Consider the following 22,115-nt stretch of genomic DNA (forward strand, 5'->3'; position numbering starts at 1 on the left):
CAATACTTTGGCCACCTGGTGCGTAGAATGGACTCATTGGAAAAGACCCTGATGCTGGGAAAGATTGAGGGCATGAGGAGAAGGGGACGACAGAGGATGAGATGGTTGGATGGCATCACCAACTTGATGGACATGAGTTTGATTAAGCTCCAGGAGTTGGTGATGGACAGAGAAGCCTGGCATGCTGCAGTCCTTGGGGCCGCAAAGAGTCGGACGTGACTGAGCAACTGAACTGAGGTGAAAGAACTTTAATTTTTAAAAAAGGAGGCCAGGATTCTATGTGATCCTGATTATGTAAAAGATCTAGTTTGCAAATTTTGTAAGGATGGATGGAGACAGATACGCGACAGGGTCTTATAAGTACTGTTATTACAAACAACTTTTTTTTTTCGATTGCACCTTGCAGTAAACAGGGTCTTAGTTCCCTGACCAGGAATCAAACTCATGCCTGCCCCCTGCATTGGGAGCACCCAGTCTTAACCAGTGGATCATCAGGGAAGTGCCCTACAAGCAGCTCTTAATAAGACATCTTTTTCATCTTGGAAAGGGGGACAGGAGAGCATGTTAAAGATGAAAGATTATGGTATCAACAAAGCTCAAATTTGGTCTTTTCAGGAAAAAAAACTATCCAGAGTTACAGCTAAAGACGTGCAGTTAACAGAAAATCCACTCAAAACCGAGCCATGCCATGTGGTGTAGAGTTCCTGCAAGAGTTCCCCTGCCCCTCATCTCAGATCTGGGCACGTCTTCTAGAATTACCTGCTGGGTAAGAGCTACTGGGATTTCCCCAGGCTTCCCGCATGGCCTCCGTCATGGCCTCAATCACTTCTGGCTCCAGGGGAGTGGTTGCATTATAGTCCATATACACTTTCCTGCTGGAGAGAAAACAAAGACGTGCCTCTTAAGAACAAGAAGATGAAATGTGGAAAAACAGCTGCACTCAGTCTATGCCGTCAGGAGGAGCAAATAATGTCAAGGTCAGGGGCTTTTCTGCAAATATGTTGTGCGCTTAGGAATGCCCACGTCTGTGTCACTTATGGAAAATGTATACTGATTTCTGATTATCTAGCATCCTTGCCTGGAGAATCCCATGGAGAGAGGAGCCTGGTGGGCTCCAGTTCGTAGGGTTGCAGAGAGTCGGACATGACTGAAGTAGCTTATAGGAGGAGGAGTATTTGCTAGTTTTCTTTATCACTGCTAGGAGACTGTCCACTTAGACTTCCAGAGCTTCTTTCCACCCCATGCTGCTTCCTTCTGATGGAAAGGGGGAACCTTGCAGGCCCAGGGAGTCGCACGTTCCTGAGGGCTTTTCCCCTGGTGTTTGAACTTCACCACTTCACTGGCAGTTTTCCTGTATTTCCTGGTGGTGTCTGTGATGGCCATGAGGCACGGGTAACCTAGGCTCCCACAGTTCCTCTCGCAGCCCCTCTGTGTCCCCCGCACTGCAGTCTCAGGGGTTCCTCTCTTTGCATTTTCCGTTTTCTTTGCCCATAATGAGGATGCCCTCTATCACTGCCTTACTTTTTAGGTCTTTGCTCAACTTGACCTCATGAGGCTAGTTTCTAAATGAAACTGCAGCTGCCCCTGCCCTCCTCTGCAGGGCTGTGTGTTCCCCTGCTTTTCCGCAGCATCCCATCATCTAACACATGAGACTTGCCCCTTGTTAATTCTCTGCCTTGATAGAATGTAACTGAACAGCAGCTTCACGAGCTCCCATCTTCCTCCCAGGTGTGTCGCCAACATTGAGGACAACAGCTGGCACACAGTAGGGGCTTGACATTTAAGGTGACGAATGTCATAAGAAAGTGCACAGCCCTGAAAGACTCCTAGGTGGAATTTACCTGTGTGTGTATATACACACACATATATATAAGGGGGCTTCCCTGGCAGCTCAGAGGTTAAAGCGTCTGCCTGCAGTGCAAGAGACCTGGGTTTGATCCCTGGGTTGGGAAGATCCTCTGGAGAAGGAAATGGCAACCCACTCCAGTATTCTTGCCTGGAGAATCCCATGGACAGAGGAGCCTGGTGGGCTACATTCCACGGGGTTGCAAAGAATCGGACACGACTGAGCGACTTAACTAACTATATACTATATAGTTATCAGAATCAAAAACTTTCAAGCACAGGGAACTACTTAATACTCTGTAATGGCTTATATGGGAAAAGAACCTTAAAAAAAAAAGGAATGGACACATGTATATATATAACTGATTCACTTTGCTGTACACCTGAAACTAACACAGTATTGAAAATCAACTCCAATAAAAATTTCTGAAAAATCTCAGAAACGTTCATGAACGTATACAGCAGACAATCCTGTCAGATACTATTCATTATTTTACCTGATTTTTAAGTCAACAATAGTGTTTAAGCCAATTCACATGAAAATTCAAACACAATTACCAACGGTGGCTGCTAAACACATTGACCACCCTGGGATTAGGAATCCCTGCTGCTGAGAATTAAATCTGCTTGTGTCCCTAATTTTGCTCTCACTTCCGGTAAGTATTTCGAAGTTCCTCATACTACTAGCGACCACACAGCTCTTCAATCTTCTGCTTGGCTGAGTTAATTCACAGCTTGAATTTCAGAGGAACGCACCACAGATTACTCTTCCCCAGTATATGCTGCTTCCTTAAAGTGTTATCAATACTGCATGGGAAAATTAAACTTTCCTTCCTAGCTCCCTTTTCTCCGTCCCAGGCAAATGAAACCGAAAGAGCGAGCAGTCAGATTTAGGCCTAGACCCAAAAGTTAAAGATACACACCCATTTCTCACATTCCGATAGAGCGGATTACCCCCTCCCCCGCCAAAGTATTTAACAAATTCCTGGACTGAGGATGAAGACTCTCTCAAACACACACCCAAAGAAAGCATTTCCGCCGCGCCCCACCCCCACCCAGGGGAAGAAGGTCCCAGCATCGGTGGACTGAAATATCTCCCAGTCTTGCTCCCCACTCCGCCAGCTGCTCAAGCCTGGGAGCTTCCTTCTTAACACTCCCACCCCGACTCCTTCCCTCACCCCACCTCACCCCCAGCCCACGCTTGGAGTAAGCAGCAAGTCGGGCAGGTTTTATCAGGTACATTCGGACTTCGCCACACCTGCGCCCGCTGAGGTCCACATCACCTGTCTCCCAGATGACTGCAAATTCCTAACGGGTTTTCCTGATTGCTGCAAACCCTGACTCCCTACCAAGCAGCCAGAAGGAGTCCTGTAAAATATACAACAGCAACCTATAATATAATTAGATTACATCACTTCCCTTATAATATAATTAAATTACATCTGCTCAAACCTCCAGGAGCCCCATCGCAGTGAAAATACGCCCCAAGTTCCCCGCCCCCCCCCCCGGGTTCTGCCGGTGGACAGCTGCCCCAGGCCCTGCGGTCCGCGGCCCCCGCCGCCCGGGACCCCGCGGGCAGAACTCGTGCTGCGGACTCCTGGGTGTCCCTGGGGTTTTCGGCCCGATCGTCACCTCCCCGGAGCCTTTCCCAGGCCCCGCCGTGCGCCGCTCGTCCTCCCGGCGGTCATCGCCGCCTCCTGCGCGGACTCTCCTGCGCGCGAGTGACCGGCCAGCTGGCGCCCCGCTCCCAGGGAAAGCCCCGTTCCGCCGACAGCGGCCGCCTGCCGCCCCAGCGTCCCTCGGGGAATGACCACCCGCCGGCCGCCCCCCTCCGCCACCGCCACGCGGCGCCTGGAGGTCTTCTTGGAGGAGCGCGCCTGCGGCTCTCCCTACCTTCCCCTCTAGGAGCGCACCTCTCGGGCGGGCTCTTCTCCGCTCGGCCCCGCGCGTCCCTGTTCCGAGCCCCGGCCGCCTCCATCCCGACCCCACCGCGGCCGGTTTCCAGCCCTCCAGTCCCCTCAGGCGAGGCCCAGACCCGCAGAGCCTGTCACGGTTAGGAGCGCCGCCGGGAGGGGGCGGGGCTGCGGGCGCCGGAGCGCGTGCGGATTGGCTGAGCCGTGCAGCTCCGGCCAATCCTCGCGCTGCAGCGGCGCTCCGCGGGCAGGCAGGGTCCCCGGTCGCGCGCAGTGAGGAGACGGGCTGGGGGCGGGGCTTCAAATGCGTCACGGGGGTGGTCACGTCGGCGGCGCGCGGGCGGGCTGGCGGCGCGCTAGGGGGAGGTGCTCCGCGGGGAGGCGGGGTCCCCGGTCGCGCGCGCTGAGGAGACGGGCTGGGGGCGGGGCTTCAAGCGCGTCCCGGGGGCGTGGTCACAGCGGCGGCGCGCAAGGAGGAGGCGCCCGACCCTGGCTGGTGCGGCTTCGGTCGCCGGTCCGACTACGTCCGCTCGGCTGGAGCTGGATCCGCGGTCAGCCGAGGCCGGTAGGCCGCACCCTGTGCCTCCACCGTGACCCGACCCTCTGCGTGGTGACTTCGGGCTCGTCTCGCGAGGGTGGGTCTGAGGGGCTAGGCGAGACCGGAGGAACACCACGCGGGGCAGGGGTCTGGCGGGCCTAGGGAGAGGGGGCGCCACCGGGCACGCGGGAGCGAGGGGAGGAGTAGCGCCGGTGCGCGGACCGGAAGGCGCCCCGGCCGGCGGAGCACGACCTGTCGGATGGGAGTGTCTAGCGTTCGTGCATCCCGCCGACCGCCGCGGACTGTAACGCGAGTCGGTTGCGAAAGCGGTGAGAGGGCGAGGATGCAGATTCCTGAATGCTGATGAGCCACCCACCGTCTCTTGCCCTTTTGGCAAGTTAAGTTTCTGAGTTTGAGCGCCGAGCGTGTGCCAGGCGGTGTTCCAAGCGCCTTTTGTGTATTCACTGGTTTCGTCTTGGCATCACCTTTATCCAGTAGGTACCTGGTAGCTCCACCTTACACGCGAGGATGTCCAGTTAGAGGAAAGGCCAGCATCTTGCCCACCTTCACCCGGGGAGGAATGGGGCCAGAATTTGAACGCAGGGATGCTTTGCCAAGAAATTGAATTTTAGCTGGATTTTTCGTAGGCTTGCTCAATGTTATCTCCTGGCAGGATCCCGAAGTTGTCTTTTGCAGCTCAGCAAGCCTCTTTCCTTTCATTCCTTTATTTCCTTTCATTCCTGCATGCAAACCGAGCTCTTGTCTTGCCAAATGCAGTCTGGAGCAAAAGACGCATGAAAATTTAAGAAGCAAATAGATAAACAGAAGCTCAGGGCCAGTGAAAAGAGGAAACAGAATGAAGGGTGTCAAGAGCACAGGTAGTAGTTGAGAGGAAGTCTGAAGTGTCTACTGTATATAACGGGCAGGAACTACTCATGGTTTTGTGAAAGGAATTTCATGAGAGCTGTTGGGGAGGGTGAGAGTGCAGCCCCGAGGAAGCAAGGAGACAGGAAGAGGTGGAGGATGTAGTCAGCTCTTAGAAGGTTGAGGACGGTGGTAAGAAGGGGCACAGGATGACGGGGCTTCAAGAAGGCAGCTAACAAGGAGGCTGAAGATGAAGAAGAGGTAAAAAGTCCTGGAGGCAGTGAGCAGCTAGGAGGTTAAGAGCAGAGGTGGGTGGGGAAGTTGACAGGTGGGGGGCAGGCTTCATTCTCTGTATGGAAGGCTGTCAGGATGGGAGCTGGAGGGGACTGATCCAGCCCTCCTTGGACTAGTTAGGCAGCAGTTAGAGGTTTGTGGTTCCAGATGGATACATCGAAGGTAGTGATGGAGACTAGAGTTGAGAGTGCCCCACACTCAGGACCATGGCCTGGACTCCACTCTTCCTAAAAGCGGTATCAACCACATGATAAGGAGTGGGCTGGTCACACACTCAGCAGATGCCTGCAGAGGGTAATTATGAAATCAGTGTCCAGTAAAGATCAAATATTTGAGGAAATGCCATCTCCGTGGCAGTGAAATAGTAAATGCAGCAAACAGAGCTCACACCTAAGGGGGAAAAGTCATAAAGCAGAGTAAGTCCTCAGAGAGGAAAGGTCTACAAGGAGTCAGTTCAGTTAGTTCAGTCACTCAGTCATGTCCAACTCTTTGTGACCTCATGGACTACAGCACACCAGGCTTCCATGTCCATCACTAACTCCCAGAACTTACTCAAACTCATGTCCATCGAGTCGGTGATGCCATCCAACCATCTCATCCTCTGTTGTCCCCTTCAAGGAGTTAAGGGAGCATCTTATTTCTTTAAAAAGGCAGTCATAAGAACAAGCAACAGTTAAACAACTGGATGAAAGCTATAATAATTGAGATTTTAAAACTCAATAGGGGGGACTTCCTTGATGGTCCGGATGGTCCAGTGGTTAAGAATCTGCCTTGCAATGCAGGGGATGTGAGTTTGATCACTGGTGGGGAAACTAAGATCCCACATGCAGTGGAGCCACTAAGGCCGAGCTCTGCAACTGCTGAGCCCGCGTCCCACAACGGGAGATCCTGCGTGAGGCAACACGGATCTTGGACTACAACCAAGACGTGACACAGTCACAGAAATAAATCAAAATTTTAAAAAAGAAAGTGTGAAAAAAAAAAAAACCACTCAATAGGGTTGCCAAGGATAGGGAGTCAGACAAGCATGAACAGGCAGAGCACAGAGAATGTTTTAGGGCAGTGAAACCACTGTAAATGATGCTATAACAATAGATGCATGTCATTATATGTTTGTGGAAACTCATATAATGTCAGACACCAAGAGTGGACCCCAGTGTCAGCTAGGGACTGTGGATGACAATGATGTATCCGTGGAGGTTCAGCGGTTGTTAACAAATGTCTTATATCTGTGTGACGTCAGTAGTAGAGGAGGTAGATGGGTAGGGAATAGGGTGATAGGGGGACTCTGTTCTGCTCATTTTCTCTGGAAACCTTTAAAACTGCTCTGAAAAATAAAGTCCATTTTTGAAAAAATCAATAAATAGGCTGAATAGAACAGGCATAAAGAGTGAATTAATGTGTTAAATACCCAAGCAGAGGAATTCTGTCAGATCATTGGTCAAAAACACAGAGATGCAAAATATGAAAGGTGATTCTTAACCAGGAGTGATTTTTTTCCCCCTCTGCTGCTGCTGCTAAGTTGCATCAGACTTGTCCGACTGTGTGACTCCATAGACGGCAGCCCACCAGGCTCTGCCGTCCCTGGGATTCTCCAAGCAAGAACCCTGGAGTAGGTTGCCATTTCCTTCTCCAGTGCATGAAAGTGAAAACTGAAAGTGAAGTTGCTCAGTTGTGGGATCTATTAATAGCTCGTAAGTTGACTCATTGGAAAAGACTCTGATGCTGGGAGGGATTGGGGGCAGGAGGAAAAGGGGACGACACAGGATGAGACGGCTGGATGGCATCACTGACTCGATGGACGTGAGTCTGTGTGAACTCTGGGAGTTGGTGATGGACAGAGAGGCCTGGAGTGCTGCAATTCATGGGGTTGCAGAGTCGGATGCGACTGAGCGACCGAACTGAACTGAACTGGACTGGAGGCCATCTGTGCGTTAACCACCCTACAGTGCACTGGATAGTCCACCTGGGAGCCACATCTGGCCTAAGCGTCAGCTTAGTGTTGAGGTTGAGAAACCCTGATGTGGTTCCATATTCCCACTTGATATGATGTCTGAGGACTTTGTTCAAAGTTCCTTGCAGTGTTCATCTGCTGGCATGACTTTCAGCTTTTGTACATATGAGAAACATCTTTATTTTGCCTTCAGCTTTGATACCTTCCCCAGATACAGAATTCTTGCTTGAGATTTTTCTTTCAATAAAGTTTTTTTTTTCTCCACCGTTTGCTTGCTCACATTCTTTCCAACGGGAAACGTGCAACCACCCTTTTCTACGTTCCTTTTTACATGATGTGTCTTTAATTCTTGACTGCTTTTTAATATTTTTGCTCTGGTACTGATTTTAAGCAATGTAGAATGTGATACGATGTAGTTTCCCTCATGTTCTTGTGCTTTGAAGTTGTTGACCTGGTGTCTGTGGGCTTGGAGCATTTATCAATTTGGAAAGCTTTTGGTAATTAAATCTTCAAATGCTTTTCTCTCTCCCCTGCTCCTTTGGAAACTCCAATTACAAGTTTGCTGGGCTGCATGAAGTTTGCGCACAGCTCGCCCGAGTTCTGAGTGTTTTCTCCTTAGATATACTGCCACCCACCATCTTTCATTTTTTTTTTGCCATCTTCCAGTTCATAAGTCTTTTCTTCAGCAGTATGTAACCTGTTGTTAAACCCATCTGGTATACTTTTCATCACATCTGTGTTTTTCTTCAGAAAACTGAATTTGTGTCTTATATTTTCCACATCTTGACTTAACACGAGTAGTCTTTTCTTTATCATCTTGAGTTGTTTTAACGCTCTGATCCATTCATGCTATCATATTTGATAGGCTGTGTTTCTATAGACTGACTTTTTTCTCCCCTCTGACCGTGGCTGTTATTTACTTGCTTCTTGCATACCTTGAAGTTTTGTGTTGAATACTAGGCATTGTAAATTTTACCTTCTTGGGTGCTGGGTGTATTCAGTTCAGTTCAGTTCAGTTGCTCAGTCGTATCCAACTCTTTGCGACCCCATGAATCGCAGCACACCAGGCCTCCCTGTCCATCACCAACTCCCGGAGTTTACTCAGGTTCACGTCCATCGAGTCGGTGATGCCATCCAGCCATCTCATCTTCTGTCGTCCCCTTCTCCTCCTCCCCCCAATCCTTCCCAGCATCAGTCTTTTCCAATGAGTCAACTCTTCGCGTGAGGTGGCCAAAGTACTGGAGTTTCAGCTTTAGCATCATTCCTTCCAAAGAAATCCCAGGGCTGATCTCTTTCAGAATGGACTGGTTGGATCTCCTTGCAGTCCAAGGGACTCTCAAGGGACTCTCAAGACTCTTAACTAAAAATTTTATTGGGACCCTTACAGGTTTACATGCAGTTGTAAAAATGATACAAAGTCCTTTAACTCAGTTTTCCACAATGGTAACATCTCCCCAGACCAGAGTAATCCACTCTGCAAATCTTTGGTCTTTTAGTGTATTAGACCATTTACATTTAATTATCAATGGTAATAAATCTTAAATCTACCATTTTATTATTTATTTTCTATTTGTTTCATGTGGTTCTCAACTCTTTTCTCTTTGCTTGTCTTCTTGTGGATAATTTGAACATTTTCCAGTATGACACCTTCATTTCTTCATAATGTTCCATATACCATAAAATTGACCCTTTTAAAGTGTATGGTATTCCTAGGTTATGCAACTAAGTACATCTAGCACATTTTCATCACCCCCAACAAGAAACACTGCACTCATTAGCAGTCAGTCTCCATTTCCTCTTCGCCATAGCCCTAGCAACAACTAGCTACTTTCTATTTCTGTAGATTTGCCTGTCTGGGTATTTCATATAAATGGAATCATAAAGCCTGTGGCCTTTTGTGTCTAGCTTCTTTCAGTTAGGATACTGTTTTCAAGGTTTCAGCCCATGTTGTAGCATGTATCAGTAATTCCTTTTTGTTGATGTTCACTGTTCCTTTGCCTGGCTATTCCATATTTCGTTTTCCCATTCATCACTTGATGGGCATTTGCAGTGTATCCAGTCTTTGACTATGATAAATTGTTGCGGTGCATGGGCTTTCTCTAGTTCCTATGCTCAGGCTCTAGAGCGTGCAGGCTCACTGGCTGCCTTTCATGCTTTGTTGCCCCTTGGCATGTGGGATCTTAGTTCCCCAACCTGGGAGTGAACCCGAGACCCCTGCATTGACAGGCACATTCTTCACCACTGGGCCACCAGGGAAGTCTCAGTGTGGGTCCTGTATATTTAACCTGAAGAACTCCCAGAATGTTTTTAAAAGGAGCTGCCCCATTTGCCATTCTAATCAGCAGTGTATGAGGATTCTGATTTCTCAACATCCCCAGCAACATCTGATGTCTGTTTTTTAAATTTTATTTTAGCCGTCCTCAGGGGTGTGAAGTGGCCCTGATTTGCATCTCCCTAATGACTAACTGAAAGAGATGGGAATACAGATCACCTGACCTGCCTCTTGAGAAACCTATATGCAGGTCAGGAAGCAGCAGTTAGAACTGGACATGGAACAGACTGGTTCCAGATAGGAAGAGGAGTATGCCAAGGCTGTATATTGTCACCCTGCTTATTTTACTTACATGCAGAGTACATCATGAGAAACGCTGGGCTGGAAGAAGCACAAGCTGGAATCAAGATTGCCAGGAGAAATATCAATAACCTCAGATATGCAGATGACACCACCCTTATGGCAGAAAGTAAAGAGGAACTAAAAAGCTTCTTGATGAAAGTGAAAGAGGAGAGTGAAAAAGTTGGCTTAAAGCTCAACATTCAGAAAACTAAGATCATGGCATCTGGTCCCATCACTTCCTGGCAGATAGATGGGGAAACAGTGGAAACAGCGTCAGACATTATTTTGGGGGGCTCCAAAATCACTGCAGGTGGTGATTGCAGCCATGAAATTAAAAGACGCTTATTCCTTGGAAGGAAAGTTATGACCAACCTAGATAGCATATTCAAAAGCAGAGACATTACTTTGCCAACAAAGGTCCATCTAGTCAAGGCTATGGTTTTTCCAGTGGTCATGTATGGATGTGAGAGTTGGACTGTGAAGAAAGCTGACCACCGTAGAATTGATGCTTTTGAACTGTGGTGTTGGAGAAGACCCTTGAGAGTCCCTTGGACTGCAAGGAGATCCAACCAGTCCATTCTGAAAGAGATCAGCCCTGGGATTTCTTTGGAAGGAATGATGCTAAAGCTGAAACTCCAGTACTTTGGCCACCTCACGCGAAGAGTTGACTCATTGGAAAAGACTCTGATGCTGGGAGGGACTGGGGGCAGGAGAAGGGGACGACAGAGGATGAGATGGCTGGATGGCATCACCGACTTGATGAACGTGAGTCTGGGTGAACTCCGGGAGTTGGTGATGGACAGGGCGGCCTGGCGTGCTGTGATTCATGGGGTTGCAAAGAGTTGGACATGACTGAGCGACTGGACTGAACTGAACTGAATGACTAACTGAGACACTGTGATTTATGGTAAGGAATGTATTTTTTACCTTTTTCCCTGTTCCTGGCACAGAGAGGAGGTTAATCCATCTTAGCCACACGGACAAGCCCCTCTGCCCTGTTGTCGTCTCTACAGATGACTTTTGTCTCTTTGTGTCCTTCCTGGAGAGCTAACCAAGTTTGTCTCCACATCACTGATCATTGTTGGTCTATTTTGCCAGCATCGACCTGCCCTGTACCGTTGTGCATTTATTACTTTTTTAAAAAATCTGCTTTTGACTGTGCTGCGTCTTCGTTGCTGCGTGTGGGCTTTCTCTAGTTGATGAGCGGACGCTACCCTGCTGCAGCGTGCAGGCTTCTCGCTGCGGTGGCTTCTCTCGTGGAGCACCGGCTCTAGGTGTGTGAGCTTCAGTAGTTGCGGTGCATGGGCTCAGCAGCTGCGGTTTGCGGGCCTTGGAGCACTGGCTCGGTATTTGTGGGGCAAGGGTTGAGTTGCTCGGCTGCATGTAGACGATTCCCAGATCGGAGATTTGAGCCCGAGTCCCCTGCACTGACAAGTGGATTCTTAACCATTAGGTCGCCTTAGGACTTTTTGATTTGGGGTCAAAGGTGCCATTTACTGCATTTTCCTAAGGAGATGGATTTTTTTGCCCCCTGGAAAAGCTTCTTTAAATCCTACACTTGGTTTCCATTACCATGTTTATCCCAAGTCTGCTGGACATTATTCCTTCTTCCTCAGCAGGATTTTTCCAGAGGCCCATTTACTCAAGCAAGGCAAACTGTTGAGACGGCACCTGTCACTGAAGGTTGGGGGGTCTGTTGGCCCAGCTGGCCTGGGCTGGCCGGCGTTTCCCGCCCCCAGGCAGGGGCCTGTGCCGAGTAGGCTTGCCTCTGGTGGACTCATGCTCTCAAGTTCCCGCTGCACCCACCTACCATCAATCATTACATCATAAGACTCAGTCATTGCCTGCAGTGAAGAGGAGGCCCTGTGCTCCAGGAGCTGACTGATGCTCGCACAGGCAGAAATGGACACACGGGCAGGTGCAGACCTCCCCTGGTGCTTCTGGAAGCCTGGGCGAGGTGAGGACACCGCAAGACTGTCCACCAGCCTGTGAGACCGGCGGGCCACACGGGCACCACCTGAACTGAATCCAGAAGGAAGCCCCAGGCAGGATGCTGAGGCTGGGGTGGGACAGGCCTCCCCACGGCAGTAAAGCCAGGGTCCTGGGTGCAGCAGCAGGCAGAAAGATGGGCCCAGCGGCCGTGGGCTCCGGATGCCAGGCCAGTGCCTCCTCTGGAGGCGCGGGAAAGCTGTAGGAAGCCCCGGTGGCCACACGTGGGGCCACTGCCCTGTGTCTGCTCTGGTCTCAGTGGGTGTGTGGCTGCCCCCCACCCCCCCCCCGCCTCCCCCGCTGCTGTTCTTCGGGGACTGTGGTCTGTGTCACACCCTGGTCACTGGGGCCGCCAGACACGTGGCCGTGACACTGTGCTCACCCAGGACACAGGCGTCATCTCTCAGACTCTTGAGGCCGAAGCTGTGTAGGAGCAGGAAGCAAGGCTCTTTCTCCTGAGCACTGCACTGAGCTCACGGCACCCACCCTCATCCAGGTGAGGGGAGGGGAGGACGCAGATGAACAGGTTATTGACGCTGGAGTAAATTCCATTTTTATGTTTTTATTTGGCTGCACTGGGTCCTAGCTGCAGGCGTGGGATCTCTGATCTTCATTGTGGCATGCAGGACCTTTAGTCGCAGCATGTGGGATCTAGTTCCCTGACCAAGGATCGAACCCAGGCCCCCTGCACTGGGAGCCTGGGGTTGTCACCAGTGGAGCACCAAGGAAGTCCCGGAATACATTTCAGAAAGAGCTGTCAGATAATGAATGGTTTACGCAAAATGATCTTTTGCCATCAAGCACCATGCATGGCCTGTGGGAGCGACTGCAGGGCCTCCCTGGGGCCACGCAGGGGTGAGCATCCTGGGCCCTGAGCTGTGGGGATGCCGACCCTCTCCCCGGGCCCCCGACCACCACCTGGCCCGGTCTGCACAGCACAGCCCTGTCCATAGTCTCCTGCAGCACTGGGGACTCTTGCAACTCCAGGGATTCTTATAACTGCCCGTAAGTTTAAAAAGACAAAAACCAGAACACCAGTGAATTTACCAGAAGAACTCTGGCCCAGTGTGACTGGTGATCAAAGTGAAAAAGCCCTAAGATGGATTTAAAAAAGAGATGGTAATTCAGTTGTTTATACAGCTTGACATGAGGAAACAGATATTCTTAACAGTGCAAGGCCCCCAAATGCCTCCATCTCTGGGTTTTTTGAAGAACATTTGCCCAACCACAGTTCTTTTGGTAAGTCACTTTGGTAACCTGTGGAACCCCAGGGCATGAGTGAGAACTTCAGCGGGTGATGTGGACTCCTCTGAACTGGGCCCCTCCAATCTGCTGGATTTGTTTGAGGCAGGGCTGTAGGAGCAGGGAAGGAGAGGTTCTTCAGCAAAGGAAAAGGAAAACATTATTTTACTATGTATCAATAGCATTTTACTACACACACTTTATGAAGAAATTGAACTTGGAGCAAACCTGACTTTCCAAGATTAAACATTTTTAAGTGGATGGAAGTGAAATGATCCTGGAACAGACTATACCAGCCGTGAAGGATCTTGTTAAAGCTGCAGTTGTTGGTTAACGCCTTGTTGGGCTTCTTGTATGAAAAAATTCTGCTTGACTTGATCATCACAGCAAAACGTCCGACGGCAACCAGAATTTTTTTCCCACCCGCAGTTCAAGAAAGAAAGGGTGGGGTAACACAGCAACCCAGGCTTGTCCCCTGAAGACACGTGACCCATCATGGTGGTCACCACCGCCTGGGAGTTTGGCCTCTGAGATAATTTTGCTAAGCTTCAGAGCCCAGCAAGTCAGTTCAATCTGTTTCTGGTGCCTCTGCCGCCAGATGTCCTGAGAGCAGACTTGGGACTCTGCTGAGACTGGCCTGACTGTGGCCACACCGTGGGGAAGGCCTGCTCCCTCCTGGAACCGTGACGTCTTCCTGTGAGTCCCCAGGCATGGAACAAGGGCAGAGGAAAATACCCATGGAACACTGAGACTGGCAAACATGAAGGGACGCGTTCCTTCCAAAGACGACATTCCAAGTGTTAGCTACTGCAAACAGTCTGAATAGCACAAGGTCTTCCCACAGATCTCGTACTGTAGACTTCTCCAGCATGTGCACCACCTGGCTTAGTCTGAGTGCCAGAGGTCAGATAGGCAGGCCTCTGGGGCTTTCAGGACTTGGAGAGGAGGGCAGGTAAAGCAGGGCATCTTGTGAAGTTACCCAAGACTGCTCCCTGAGGCTGGCATTGGGCAACAGACACAGCAGCTGAAAAGCACACCAGGACACGTGACATCCTGGGCTGCAGGGAGAGACACAGCCAGGAGGTCAGTGCTCAGCACCTGAGTAACGCTGGCCCTGGCTCCTCCCAGAGGCAGCTTGCAGGCGGTCTGTCCAAGGGAAGGGAAGAGGGGAGACGCGAGCTTCTCCTCCTGCCAGGGCTACCCTGGAGCCATCTCCACGTCAAGTGTGCCTGAAAACCACGCAGCTGATGCATGCGATCCTAAGCAGCAGCAGCCTGGGGACACGGCACCACCCCAGCTGGCTCCAGGGCCGTCGGGGTGCCCAGAGCCCAGCAGCCCCACCCCTGGCAGATGAGACATCACCAACTGCCCTGGGTTGGCAGGCACAGGCACTATGGCCAGAAATGTTTCTGTGGCCTAAGCGTGCGAAAAGACCCCAAGAAGCCAAAGTCCCAGAGATCAGTGTCCCACAGGCACCAAAAGCTGCTGTGGGGCCTGCTGGGCAGGCACCCAGGATGGCACCATGGGCCATGGGCCAAGCTAGGTGAGCTCTTTAACAAGATGGGGTGGGGTTGGGGGTAGGGTGCCTCTGAGGGAGGGCCACCAGACAGAAAGGGATGATCCAGAATGTGGGAGTGTCACTTTTGAAGAACTGCTTGACCCCTGATGAGCAGAGACCTGTGTGTGAGGTCAGAACCGACAAGGAGCCTTATCCCTTTCACCCTGTCCAGTGAGCAGTGTCTGCCCCACATTACCCATGTTTCATTTCTTCCACCTCCATCTGCACCACTGGGCGGGCTGGCTGGACAGCTAGGGGGTGTGACCTAGGGAGTCGGGCAGGAGCTGGCAGGGAGCAGTGTGCCCCGGGGCATGTGGACCACCGGCTGCTGCTCTCCTGACCCACGTAGCAGAGGGTGGCTCTGTGGTCTGTGGGGGAGTTCCGTGATACTTTGGGTTCCAGTGAGAAGTATGTGACTGGGGTCCCTCTCCCAGGACGCTTGTCCTGACAGGCCTGGTCAAAGATGCCACTCCACCCCCCCCCCCCCCCCCCCCCGCTCCGTGCACCAGACACAGTGGCCCAGTAGCTGGGTCACCCTCCTGTCTAACGGGCAGGGTTCCTAATGACCAGTGGGAAGTGTGGCCCCAATCCCTTCCTGGACAGACTGATCTCATAATCAGAGATAATGCTATAAACTAAGAGGAACCAACCAGACCAGGCAGATGGCAGACGGGGCAGTCCAGAGGCCTGAGGAGGCTGTCAGTTAAACCTGAGCGTCTGGCAAGCAGCAGAGGAAACTGATTCCAGTGGTTCCGATGTCTAACACCGCAGTAAACCCACTCACCTCTCTTCCCTGTTCTTACTTTGAAGTGTGCCGCCTGACTCCTGGTTCGCCAAGGCTTAGGAGAACCGCTCCGGAGACCCAGGGGCCTGGGAGCACGGGAATACCCCCAAATCTTGCCAATACCTCAGAGGGCCACAGGTGCAGTGTCAGGGTCTCAGGCTGCTGCCCGAGGTCTCCCTCCAGGTCCCAGAACGTAAGGCTCCGTGCACACTGGCTCACAGGCGGGTCACCACACAGGAGCACCTTAGCCCCTGGGTGGGCTGGGCTGCAGCCAGGGTCCTCTGGGCAGCACATGACCTTGCTTTTCTTTTAAATCTTCCAGATCTAGCTGCAAAGGATCCCGAAGCTTCTTTGCCCCATCTGGACCTGGAAACGAGCTGATTTTTTAAAACCCAGATTCTTGGTGTATTTGGACACAATGAATACTGTGCCTTTCATATTTTCTTTGTATTTCTCCATAGTTGCTTGACCCAACATCTGTCTGCTCTATACAATGAAGATACAAACTAAATGAGAATAGAAAAAAATAATTAAAGCATTAAATTGTACAAATTACAAATCTGTTCCAAAATATACTTACATTAAATAAAATACGCATTTCAGTAAGAGATCTACAGTGAATGACTCTGCATTCTGGGAAGCTTCACGACACCTAGGCAGGGCCGACATTCGTGGGAGGAGCTAAGAGACTTCGCACCAATCACAGTTTGTAGCGGGTTTCTGACGGCCAATCTGCGGGCTACACTGAGCATCAGCATCACCTGCGCGGGACTGACGGGGGAGGGGAGAAGCAGCTCTAGCCTCGACGCTGAGTTCATTCTCATCAACAGCCTATACAGTACAGTTTCAAAAAAGTAAACATGTTAAGGTAAGCAGACAACTCTTTAGAACCCCAGACACATTTTCTGGCTGTATTTATGTGGAACTCTCCGGCTACAATGGGCGGTCGTGAAGAGGTTCTTCCTCAGGACAACACGGTCACAGGACTCGGAGGAGCTAGCGGGACTGAGGGGAGCTGAAGATCGGGGAGAGGCTCCTCTGGTTTCGGGTGGAGCCCATCTTCTCACGCACAGTCCGCGGCCCTGCAGTCCTCTCCCCGTATCATCTGGCATAGCGCTTAATGTAGTCCTCCACTTTATTCCGGAAGTCCTCCTGCGGGGTGGGAATCAGGGCCGTGAGTCATGGGAGAGTGACTCTCTGGGGACAAGTGAGGCACCCCCGAGCCAAGGGCCCCCGTGAGCTCTGGGGAGTGTGTGGAGGGCCCAGCCTCATCCCCCGGTAACCAAGGGGCAGGATGCGCAGAGACCCGCGGGCAGAGTGCTGCCTCCCTGCCACTCGGGGTGCCGGGGTGGGGATGCCAACATGCTCTGGGCGTAAGGGAACTGAAGACCCTTCGTTCTGCAGACGGAAGAGATGCCCAGTGCAGTCAAGGTCCCCACGTGGGTCAGGCCAGTGCTCTGGACCGCAAACGGATTCCGGCTGCTGCTCTCGGGAAAGCCCTGTGTCCAGATCCACCTTCCCAGGACCCTCCTACCTACCATCCAGGTGCGGCGGGCCATCAGGGTGCCAACCCTGCCCGAGAGAAGAGGGGGCCTTGAACAGAGTCGCCTCCTTGGGCAACAAGCAAAAGCTACCTGGCGCCGGGCTGATCCCTCAGGTGTAAAAAGGCCGTATGGACGCAGGCCCCTCCCAGGCCAGCACGAGCAGGAAAGCCACCTCCCATCTGAGCCAACGCCGCAAGTGTGTCCCTAGGTCTTCTCTCTCTAAGGTTAGGAGCAGAATTCCCCGGCCTTGCAGGACTGGGAAGGGCCCCGGGACTGTCTGAGCCACAAGAGTACTTGGAGCTCGTTCACCTCAGAAGGCCTGCCCACGTTTGCTGGGGCAGCGTGTGAGCTCAAGGTGGGTTCCCAACTGCCCTCCTCCCCGCACTGCTGCCCACAGGGTGCCCCCCTTCACCAGCATCCAGGGACACACACAGCCCGGGGCCTGACGAGCGCCCTCTACTGGTGACCAGGAGGCCTCAGCAAGGGCCACTAGGGAGGCCGTGAATTCACTCTGCAGGTGGGGGCGGGCTCTGGGCTGAGGAAGGGGAGATCTGTGACCGGCACCAGCTGGCCCAGGGCTGCGCATGGAGCCCCTCACCAGCCCACAGCCGACACAGGCTGCACGGGAGCCCTGGCCGCCTTCAGCAAAACTCACAAGATCCACGTCCACAGCGCCCCGAAGCCCACAGTACCATCTGCTCCCGGGGCCAAAGCTCTCGGGGTGGAGTGATGATCCCACCGGCAGCCCCGCCCTCAGTGTGACCGCGGGAGCACAGGTGCCCGCGGTCACACTGAGGGCGGGGCTGCCGGCCCGGCTGAGCCTGAGGCCCTTCTGGTCTCCCCGCCCCTCCAGATGAGCAGTCCTCCCCAACAGGCCCTGCAGCCCCCCTTGCTCCTCTGTCTGAGGCCGCCGAGAAGGCCAGAACTCCGGGCTTAAGTCCCGAGCTCTGCCCCCTCCTGGCGGGTCTTCTCCCTTCTTTTTGGCCTTGCTTTCTCACAGCAAATGAGGGACAAGGTGAGCCCCTCCCGCGTGGAGCTGTGGGCAGAAGGAATGGGTCTTGGGGCAGGCGGGACAGAGCCTGCAGTGTGAGGGCTGGGGGCCGCCTCCATCCTCCTGCCTGCATTCCTACACTGTCACGGGGTGAAGCAAGAGTTGCCTGTTGTCAGTCACTCACTGAACTCTGCTAGGAAATCACACCTTATAGGAACACCCCTGTCTGACCTGGGATCAAACATTTTCCTGAGACCAGGCACATTGATTATAACACATCAATTATAAATGCTTTAAGCTCCAATCCTGGGTTCCACCATTCTCAATTTCATCCTTATCTACTCAAGGGGGCAGTTAATTCTCTTTTTAGGCTTCCCAGGTGGCACCAGGTAAAGCATCCGCCGGCCAACGCAGGAGATTCAGGTTTGATCTCTGGGTCGAGAATATCCCCTGGAGAAGGAAACGGCACCCCATGCAGTATTCTTTCCTGGAGAACCCCATGGGCAGAGGAGCCTGGAGGGCTACAGTCCATCGGGTCACAGAGTCAGATACAACTGAGCGTACGCTCGCACACGCAATTATATTTTCACCAAACACATCAACCTAGAATCTTCTGTGAATAGCTTACCTTGTCTCGCAAATGATGTTCCGCAGCTTCAATATTCAGTGGATCATCAAAATTCAACAGATCCTTAAAAAGAAAGTCAGAGTAAACAGTGGAAAGAACCTGTTTTTCTGCTGTTACCATTCTTCATTTTATGAAACAGGCAACAGAAATTTAATCAGCAAATGTTAGAGTGACCCAGAGAGTTGAGAAAACTGCCGAGAAATGAAGTTCTTTTGATGCAGAAGCATTGAACGTGAGACATTTTTTCCAAAATGGTGATTCATGGTTGACTGAGAGAAGGGTGGAATGTGTACAGATGACTTTCCACAGTTTGGTGAGGAAATAGCAATCACCTTAATTTCTAATGCTATTTGTTATAATTGGGGAAGGACAAACCACTCTCAATATGAGCATTTATAAATAAAAATTGTTTTTCCTTAGAAACTCATTTTCCCCTTGATTTTGTGATTAACAGCTGTGCCTGCTATGCTTTCATTCTGGTCTTGCCTGGGTTCCCCTTCATCTTTTAACTCATCTCCCCAAGCACTGTACTCACAACCCAGGAGGAATGATGTCTGGACCCAAACTGGACAGAGGACAGTGCCGTTAGGTCAGCGTTCCCTGGCCTGAGGAGGAAGCACCTTCCCACCTCAGAAAAGCCCTGGGAGAGCTCCCCTCCTCCCGTCCTTCCACCGCCCGCCTCTCCACCAAGAATAACAAGCACAGGTCTCAGATCGGGGGCCACATCTAATCTTCATACTATCTACTCCTCTTCTGAAAGACCAGGGTAGAAGGATTTGTCCTTATGATGAGTCACTGCTTTCCAAAGCCATCACTGGATCATTGTAAAGAAACGGTATTTCTCCTCCGCAGACATGTTTAACCTGGGGACTGCACTCCTGATCTGGAAATAAACAAAGCTGTGACCAATCTGTCACGAATGGAGCAAGGAAAACCTGTAACTCCACGATCATTTACAGCTGGGAAATTAGATTCCAAGTCCTAGAAACAGGCAGAAGTATGAAGCGTACAGAAGAGAAGACTATACCAAACACACAGAACTCTTCGTCTTCTCGACTGTATAGTGAGTATGAGGCATGGAAGAGTCTCTTGTGAGGCTCTGGGTGTTTTATTTGCTCAAGATGACAGGGCAAGGACGCAGGGGACTGTCTTGTGGGCTGTCCAGGATGGGCTTATTTTCCTGGAGGGACCTGAGGTTTTACTCAAAGTAGCACAGCTTCTTCTTGCCCAAGGACAGGTCTTTGAAATTTATTTCTTTTAAAGCTCCTTTATGATCAAATATATTTAACTTATATGCAGAGTACATCAGAGAAGGCACTGGCGACCCACTCCAGTACTCTTGCCTGGAAAATCCCATGGACGGAGGAGCCTGGTGGGCTGCAGTCCATGGGGTCTCAAAGAGTCGGACACGACTGAGCGACTTCGCTTTCATGCATTGGAGAAGGAAATGGCAACCCACTCCAGTGTTCTTGCCTGGAGAATCCCAGGGACGGGGGAGCCTGGTGGGCTGCCGTCTATGGGGTGTCGCACAGAGTCGGACACGACTGATGTGACTTAGCAGCAGCAACAGCAGAGTACATCATGTGAAATGCCGGGCTGGATGAAGCACAAGCTGGAATCAAGGTTGCTGGGAGAAACATCAATAATCTCACATATGCAGATGATAACCTTATGGCAGAAAGTGAAGTGAAGTGAAGTCGCTCAGTCGTGTCCGACTCTTTGCGACCCTGTGGACTGTATCCCACCAGGCTCCTCTGCCCGTGGAATTCTCCAGGCAAGAATACTAGAGTGGGTTGCCATTTCCTCCTCCAGGGGATCTTCCCGACCCAGGGATCGAACCCAGGTCTCCCACATTGCAGGCAGACGCTTTAATCTCTGAGCCACCAGGGAAGCCCAAAGAGCCTCTTGATGAAGGTGAAAGAGGAGAGTGAAAAGTTGGCTTAAAGCTCAACATTCAGAAAACTAGGATCATGACATCCAGTCCCATCACTTCATGGCAAATAGATGGGGAAACAATGGAAACAGTGACAGACTTTATTTTTGGGGTTCCAGAATCACTGCAGATGGTGACTGCAGCCATGAAATTAAAAGACACTTATTCCTTGGAAGAAAACTATGACGAATCTAGAGAGTGTTCTAAAAAGCAGAGACACTACTTTGCCAACAAAGATCTGTCTAGTCAAAGCTATGGTTTTTCCAGCACTCATGTATGGATGTGAGAGCTGGACTATAAAGAAAGCTGAGCACCAAAGAATTGATGCTTTTGAACTGTGGTGTTGGAGAAGCCTCTTGAGAGTCCCTTGGACTGCAACGAGATCCAACCAGTCCATCCTAAAGGAGATCAGTCCTGAATATTCATTGGAAGGACTGATGCTGAAGCTGAAACTCCAATCCTTTGGCCACCTGACGTGAAAAACTGACTCATTGGAAAAGACGGTAATGCTGGGAAAGATTGAAGGCAGGAGGAGAAGGGGATGACAGAGGATAAGATGGTTGAATGGCATCACTGACTCGATGGACATGAGTTTGAGCAAGCTCTAAGAGTTGGTGATGGACAGGGAAGCCTGGTGTGCTGTGGTCCATGGGGTTGCAGAGTTGGACATGACTGAGCGACTGAACTGAAATGATGATCAAAAAGTCAAAACTCAAAGGAACAGCTAACTGTGAAAAGCCTAAAGGTTGGTGACTACATGCTCCTTCATCCAAGCCAGGGCACCTGGGAGTGAAGCAGAGTGGAGTGTGGGGCGGCCATTCCCCTGGGGAGCCTAACCCAGCGGAGGAGACCACAGGGAACGGAGCTGGCTTGTGGTGCCCCCAAGGCAGTGGGGACACTCTCCTCTCCCCTCCCTCTGCTCTCTCCCCACGGGTCACTTCAAAGCACCCTCAGTTCTTAACTCACTGTTCTGACTCACAAAAGTGCCAAAGAAGAGAGGGGTTTAGTAATTCCCTTGTGTTATCCTTAACCCTATCTTTAAAACCGGCAGACAGAAAAATTTTTTTAAATTTGGAATTTTGGTCAACATACTTACAGTAAACAAAGAGTTTAATCCCCACACAACATCCTGAAATGAGAAGAAAGAAAAAAACAAGTTTCAGGTGAGGGTGGTCTCCAAGAGATGAACCAGTAAATCAGCATATTATGAAGGTTAGATTTTTCAAAGTTGTTTTAAAAGGCAGGGCCTAGAGAGTTAATCAGCAAAGAACCACGGGGAAACGGAGCCTGCACACAGGCCCAGTCCTCTCAGGCCCCCCTCGCCACCAGGGGCAGCAGCCAATGCCGCAGCTCCATGACCAGCTGCTGCCCGCGTCTCCTGGCCTCGGCACAGACTGAGGCCTGAGCGGTTCCAGGGAAGACGG

The 22,115-nt window shown here is 51.3% G+C and overlaps 2 protein-coding genes and 1 long non-coding RNA gene across 11 annotated transcripts in view; 1 reads left to right on the forward strand and 2 right to left on the reverse strand.

Moving 5' to 3' along the window:
• SCLY (selenocysteine lyase) overlaps positions 1-3,900 on the reverse strand; it is a 30,067-nt gene extending 26,167 nt beyond the window's left edge. For 2 of the 4 annotated variants that reach the window (XM_027967134.2, XM_060398792.1), the window contains exons 1-2: positions 3,759-3,900; positions 760-872 (exon numbers count right to left, since the gene is read on the reverse strand). In XM_027967134.2, coding sequence (XP_027822935.1) covers positions 760-872; positions 3,759-3,823 — 178 coding nt within the window. In that variant the 5' untranslated portion in view covers positions 3,824-3,900. Of the gene's footprint in view, positions 1-759; positions 876-3,758 lie in introns of all 4 variants that reach the window. The other 2 variants (XM_027967129.2, XM_042244408.2) reach the window with 1 other exon arrangement.
• Positions 3,901-4,228: 328 nt separating this feature from the next.
• On the forward strand, positions 4,229-16,205 carry LOC105609220 (uncharacterized). Its single transcript, XR_003588767.2, has 2 exons — positions 4,229-4,393; positions 15,918-16,205. It is a non-coding gene; the product is annotated as an uncharacterized LOC105609220 (long non-coding RNA).
• Positions 16,206-16,492: 287 nt separating this feature from the next.
• UBE2F (ubiquitin conjugating enzyme E2 F (putative)) overlaps positions 16,493-22,115 on the reverse strand; it is a 45,335-nt gene continuing 39,712 nt past the window's right edge. For all 6 annotated transcript variants that reach the window (XM_060398845.1, XM_015091823.3, XM_015091821.3 and 3 more), the window contains 3 exons: positions 21,788-21,820; positions 18,759-18,821; positions 16,493-16,747 (listed from right to left, as the gene is read on the reverse strand). In XM_060398845.1, coding sequence (XP_060254828.1) covers positions 16,697-16,747; positions 18,759-18,821; positions 21,788-21,820 — 147 coding nt within the window. In that variant the 3' untranslated portion in view covers positions 16,493-16,696. The remainder of the gene's footprint in view (positions 16,748-18,758; positions 18,822-21,787; positions 21,821-22,115) is intronic.

This window comes from Ovis aries, chromosome 1 (assembly GCF_016772045.2).
Source record: "Ovis aries strain OAR_USU_Benz2616 breed Rambouillet chromosome 1, ARS-UI_Ramb_v3.0, whole genome shotgun sequence".
Lineage (NCBI taxonomy): Eukaryota > Metazoa > Chordata > Mammalia > Artiodactyla > Bovidae > Ovis > Ovis aries.